This window comes from Tupaia chinensis, unplaced genomic scaffold (genome assembly GCF_000334495.1).
Source record: "Tupaia chinensis unplaced genomic scaffold, TupChi_1.0 Scaffold000661_1, whole genome shotgun sequence".
NCBI lineage: Eukaryota > Metazoa > Chordata > Mammalia > Scandentia > Tupaiidae > Tupaia > Tupaia belangeri.
Window position 1 is genome coordinate 3,142,399 of NW_006160183.1, and position 6,000 is coordinate 3,148,398.

The window sequence follows — 6,000 nt, forward strand, 5'->3', positions numbered from 1 at the left end:
ATACTATATCTGACAAGATTATCCTTCATATGGGAAGAAAACAAGAACATTCTCAGATAAACAAAACCTGAAAGAAATTACCAACACCAGACTACTTCTCTAAGAAATTCTGAAGGGAATGCTATCTCAGGAAAACTCAAGTCAGACACACAGAAATTAGAGCTCAAAAACAACTAAGAAAATGGCCAGTTTAATGGTAGAGACAAGTCCAGAGTTGAACATTATCTTCCAGAATTTAAACAGAAAGATTGAACCACAACAGAAGATAGATTAAGTACAAGTCTGAACCGGTAAAATAGAATTTTATGACTTTTGACTAAAATATTACTAATCTTCTTCTATGCTTTGTTTTCCAGAGTTAAGGAGTTTTGTCTTGAGTTGTGGACAGGTCCATGTACCTACTATTCAAACCGAATCCTAACCTGTTTCCTGGCTTTAAGTCTTAAGCAAAGTTCTCTTAACATTTTTTAAATTTTGATTTATTAAAGCTACAACTAACTTTCTTGAAATTAAAAAATATATTTAAGAAAAACTATTTAATCATCACAGTAAGCTATAAAGCCTCAACTAGGTGCTACTTTATAGTATATTCATTTTACTCACAATTTTAAGCCAGCTGAACTTGCTATTGGAAGTATTTAGATTAATTAAGATATTTTGTGAATCAATAAAATGTGGGGGGAAAATAGAAAAGAAATGGAAAGCAACTGCAGATACCAAAGACAGTGGAGGAGAGTGGGAAATAGGAAGACGTTCAGTGAAAACATGTAAAATAAATTAATAAAAAAACTATTTGCTGATCATGATGTTAAAAAAAATAAAATACAAGTATATTTTAGTGCAAAAAATTTCTGAAACCATTAATTCCTTTTTTATAATATGCATTTTTTCCATGTCTTTTTGAAGACCTCTTATATATCCCAGATGTCTCAGTGGTGCTTGGAGCAGGGAGTTTTAGAGAAGGGAGGTGTTATATGGCAGTGTATATCAAAATAATCCTGGGGGTGGTGAGAGGTGGAGTTCAGATTGCTTAGTAGATTAGCATGGGGGTAGCGATTGAGCTATAAATTTTTTAAGTATCCTCATATGATGGCAATAATTTGTCTTTTCCTTAATTAATTCAGGGGAAATTTTCAGTGAAATTCCACTAGTGCATGACACTAGTGTTTGATCACTATGGGAACAGGAAAAAGTATAGACAAAAGTCAAAGGGTAGCTACCTTAGGGGTTGTTCATGTCTTGGCGTCTTTAGTTAAACGGCCTTGCTGTCAAATCTGAGAGCAAAAATGATTGATCCTCCTGCCTGCCTTCTGTCTGCCCTCCCACATGCCTCCCTTTCTGTATTTTACAGGGAAGAAAGGAGAAAGTGTTAGCTGTACTAGGTAAAAAAAAGAAATATATATATATATATATATATACATATATATATATCTTTCATACTCAAAGGTCTTAGTAAAGGTCATTCCAATGAAGAGGTGAGTATCCTGTATGGTACTTCAGAGGGTAAACTTGTGTTTGAGTTTGTATTCTCACAAATACATGATTTGCACACTCCTTACAAATTAAAAACTACAAGGAAAATCTGATCATTTTGAAAGTATCACTTAAAGTTTTGGACACACTCAGGGTGAGTCTAAGTGGACAGTACAGAATCTCACTTCTTGCTTTTAGAATAAACATAAAAATTTCTTTGATACTTACATCAACATTCACAGTGTGGTAATCTGAGCTGGTAGGTAACCAGGTATGACTGCCTTCAGAAAAGCCAGCATTTGAACTATTGTCCCATTGCATTGGTGACTTTGAGAGAAGGGTATTCTACATCAAAAGACCAGAAAGAGAAAACAATGATTGGTTATTAAATGAAATATCCTGTGGTCCTGATTTACTTCACAATTATTTAATTCTCTATATTCTTAGCTACTGCCTGTATTTACTGGCATTCATGATGTAAAAGCCTTAACACTCAGTATACAAACCAGATTCGCACTTAAAATAGGAAAATAACATCTTGAGTTTGAATAGACTGTGCTAACAACTTTAAAACTTGTATGATATCTTTGCTCCTTTTCCCTAAAACTGAGTAATGTAGGATTGATTTCAAAATGTGCCGTTACCAACACAGGCTGCTTCATTCTACTGTGATACAGAGATGTTGGACTAAGGGACACTGCCGTGCACAAATGAGCCTAAAGTCTGTCCTGCTCTTTTATCCAGCCTGGTTCTTGCACATGAGTCCCACAAACACACATTGAGGAGCTAATAGACAGTTTCACCTTAACCCAATATTAGGGCAACGCTCTCATGCAGTTGAAAGCTAACCATACAGATGAACAATGCAAGATCAGCTACTTACCTAGCCGCCCACGATTGTGACGTATAGCTTCAAACAAAATCAAAATCAAAACCACTGAACTCTGAGGCTATGCACTGCACTGTATTGATAGGAAAGGAAGCGTCTTTATGCTACAGTCATGTGAGATCTAGCAAGACAAATAACTAAAGAATTAACTCCCTATCTCAGGTAGAGGGCAATAAATAATATTCCAAATATTCTGCTCAGTCAGCCATGTTTTCAATAAGCTCCTCAACCACCAAGAAAGCTGCAAATTCTTGCTAACAGTAAGACAAAAAAAAAAAAAAAAAAAAAAAAAAAAAAGGTAATTTAGCCATAATTTTCAGCAATGGAATAGAAATAGTAAGTTTTCAGATTGGCAGAGGACAAGTACTTGGTTTTACAACTGTGATATATAGTTAAACCATATTAAACTTACAGTGTCATAGCTCTCATTGAGATGTGTCGCTAAAATATTCCCCATTCCTATCTCCTCTCCGTAGTAAGTTATGGGAGTCCCAGGGAGTGTGAAAAGAAGCATGTTCATGATGTTGACGTATTGGCTCCCCGCACGAGAAGTCAGCCGGGCACTATCTGGTCCACCAATCTGAAAGGCAGGTATTTTTAAGAACACAGCTCTCTACACAGTTTTCTGGAAAATTTATCCTATTTTATGGCAAGTTTACCAGTCAGAAAAGCAAGGTAGCTGTAGATACATTGGTATCAGCAAGCCTGAATTTGAGTCCTAAGTCTGCTACTTAATCTGCAACTGACCGATTTATTGTCTTGTCCACTGATGACCTTAAGCAAATGGTGATAAAATTTAACTTCATGATGATACTGCAATAAAGTAAATTTTAGAGGGTTTATAATCATATTTCTCACATTTGGATAAGGATATTGACAGGAAAAGAAACAAAAATGTTTCCTCCATCCAGAACAGATAGAAGGGATAGGTGGGAAGAAGATTTCTGATGTATCTTTTTTTATAATTTTGACTTTTGAACACATGCTCTCTCCAAAGAGAGACAAGACAGGAGGGGTGGGCAAGGAAGAGTGGGAGGACAAGAAAGCATCCGCCTCATGGGAAATGATCATACTGTAATCTCTTCTCCCCCATGTCTTCCTCCTTTCAGAATTTTGGGCACACATACACGTGCACCTGGCGTGTTTCTTGAGCCACAGGATCTGAGACTCCAACCACATGATTAGCCATGTGGAATTCAGCTGCCTTAACCACGAAGCCATGGGTTGACCCTTGAATTACTTTTTAAAGTTTATTTATTTCTTCTGAGAGAGAGGGAGAGGAAGAGAAAGAGACAAGCACCCCTTCATGCTGTGATCCACCCCAGCCTCAACCAACCAGGTTGTCTTTTATACAAGAGAACCTTCTATCTTGTTTAAGCCACTGTTACTTTGGACATCTAAGCAACAGGGCTTATTTCTTTAATAATACAGATGTCTTGCTAAGGGGTCTAGTGGTCTCTTGCTAACTCAAACTCCAAGACAGAAATGTCAAAACAAGGGAAAGAACCTGAGGCATGTGGAAGTGAGAAGGTTGGTTTGTTACCACAAGTGGACCTCACTGTCTTGTTCTCAGAAGCAATGCTCCACCGTCCTCCAGGAATGTTAGGCTTTCTCGGTCAACAGGGAAGTTACATGGAGGCTCAGTTTTGGGGTTTTTTTGGAGAGATTTTCACTGTAGGGCGCGTGCGCTCGCCAGACAGACAGAGACATAGAGACAGAAAGCGAGAAATCACCCCTCAGGGGGGATGGTCACGCTGCAATCCCTTCTCCTCCATTCTCCTCTCGGGATCTTGGGCACGCACGCACACGCGCCCGGCGTGAGTTTTAAGCCACCGGGTCCAGGACACGAACCGCGGTCAACTACGTGGGAGTCCAGCGACATAGCCATTACGCTAACTGCTGGTTCCCTGGAGGCTCAGTTTTGAAGGTGCAGTGCACAAGAAGGAAGTCTCTTCCTCTCTGCAGTTTAAATGCTTCTCTCCTTCACTGTGCTCCACAACACAGTGTTTTGTTGCTGTTTTATGTGTGCCCCGAATTGCTGTGCTCTACTGCCACATCTGAAATACTCTTTCTTCCCACTAAGATCATATACCCTGGGGAGTGTGGGGAGGAATTAGGGTTTGCTCTTCACCCCCTACAAAACCTGAGTTCTAAGCATAGACAACACTTGTTAAACATTTCAATTGAGTGGACGGTGCACCCTTAATGACAAGAACCTGGTTAGATTCTAGAATAGGCCTGACACTTAAACAATCACCAAAAAAGATAGAGTTTACAATCACATAGAGAGGAAGGTCCATCTTATTTTAGTGGTAACCATCCAAACAAATGCATAGCACAGTATTTGCTGTGCTGGGAATGAGGATTTGCTTGGTTTGAATGTGGCCCACATAAATCATGTGTTGGAATGTGACTGTGAAAGTCTTAGAGGAAACTTGATCCAACTATGGAATTAAGATATGGAGCCTTTGAGAGACGATTAGGAACGGATAAGGTAATCATGGTGCATACTAGGGCAGGGGGGCTTATAAGGGGAGGGAATGAGACACATGGATACAGGTACATTGGCTCTGCTCAAGCTCCTGCCCTCCACCATGTTACACACTAGCAAGAAGACCCTTACCAGGTGAGGCCCCTGGACCTTAGATCCCTCCAAACCATGAGCTGAATAGACCTCTTTTTTTTTTAAACTAAATTACCAACACTTTCAATTCTTCTGTTAGCAACAGAACAGACTAGAACACTTACCATCCAATTAGGCCATTTTCCTTCTGGCATGTTTCCCATCCACGATGTGATAACCTCATACACACTGTTCCCAGAAAGTGTGTCTAGCTCAGCAAGGTAACTATTGAAGGGAAAATCAGCTTCCTGGATGAACGGCAGCCCGTAGTACATCATGGTCCTGTCAATAGTCTCTGAGTAGCTCTCAGTCCCCATGAACCTGTAACAATAGGCAGGGTTCCATGTCTTTAAAGCCTGTTGGAAGACTGGGAAGGGGCTATATAACTGCTTATAGTTAAATTACAAAATGTGGGGGCTTCTTGCACACTTGTTAACCATATAGGGCCAGCTAGGGCTTGCTAAAAAGCAAAGTCAAGTTAGATGTCCAAGAAATGCCACACGGGGTTTCCTGGCCAACTTCTGATTGTAATAAACCCAGAGACTAGCATAATACTAGATCACGCCCAAGAGTTAAGAAACACATTTGGCTCTTGGTTAATATTGTTCTCTTCTTTCTAAACCTGATTAAAACTCAGTAACATCCACCCAAACTTCCTTTAGCAATTCTTTTCACTCCATGTAGAATTTATAGTACATGTCTGCATCTAAGGCAAGGGATTTTCCAAAAAACACTTTACCTAGGGAACCAGCAGTTAGCGTAATGGCTATGTTGCTGGACTCCCACATAGTCGACCATGGTTTGAGTCCCGGACCCGGTGGCTTAAAACTCACGCTGGGCGTGTGTGCGTGTGTGCCCAAGATCCCGAGAGGAGAATGGAGAAGAAGGGATTGCGGCATGACCATCCCCCCTGGGGGGTGATTTCTCACTTTCTGTCTCTATGTCTCTCTGTCTGTCTGGCGAGCGCATGCGCCCTATAGCGAAAACCTCTCAAAAAAAAAAAAAAAAAAAAAAA

The 6,000-nt window shown here is 39.9% G+C and overlaps 1 protein-coding gene across 1 annotated transcript in view; it reads right to left on the bottom strand.

Moving 5' to 3' along the window:
- SLC3A1 (solute carrier family 3 member 1) overlaps positions 1 to 6,000 on the bottom strand; it is a 47,405-nt gene that overhangs the window by 7,825 nt on the left and 33,580 nt on the right. The window contains exons 7-9 of the mRNA XM_006159900.3: positions 5,111 to 5,306; positions 2,775 to 2,942; positions 1,702 to 1,818 (exon numbers count right to left, since the gene is read on the bottom strand). Coding sequence (XP_006159962.1) covers positions 1,702 to 1,818; positions 2,775 to 2,942; positions 5,111 to 5,306 — 481 coding nt within the window. The remainder of the gene's footprint in view (positions 1 to 1,701; positions 1,819 to 2,774; positions 2,943 to 5,110; positions 5,307 to 6,000) is intronic.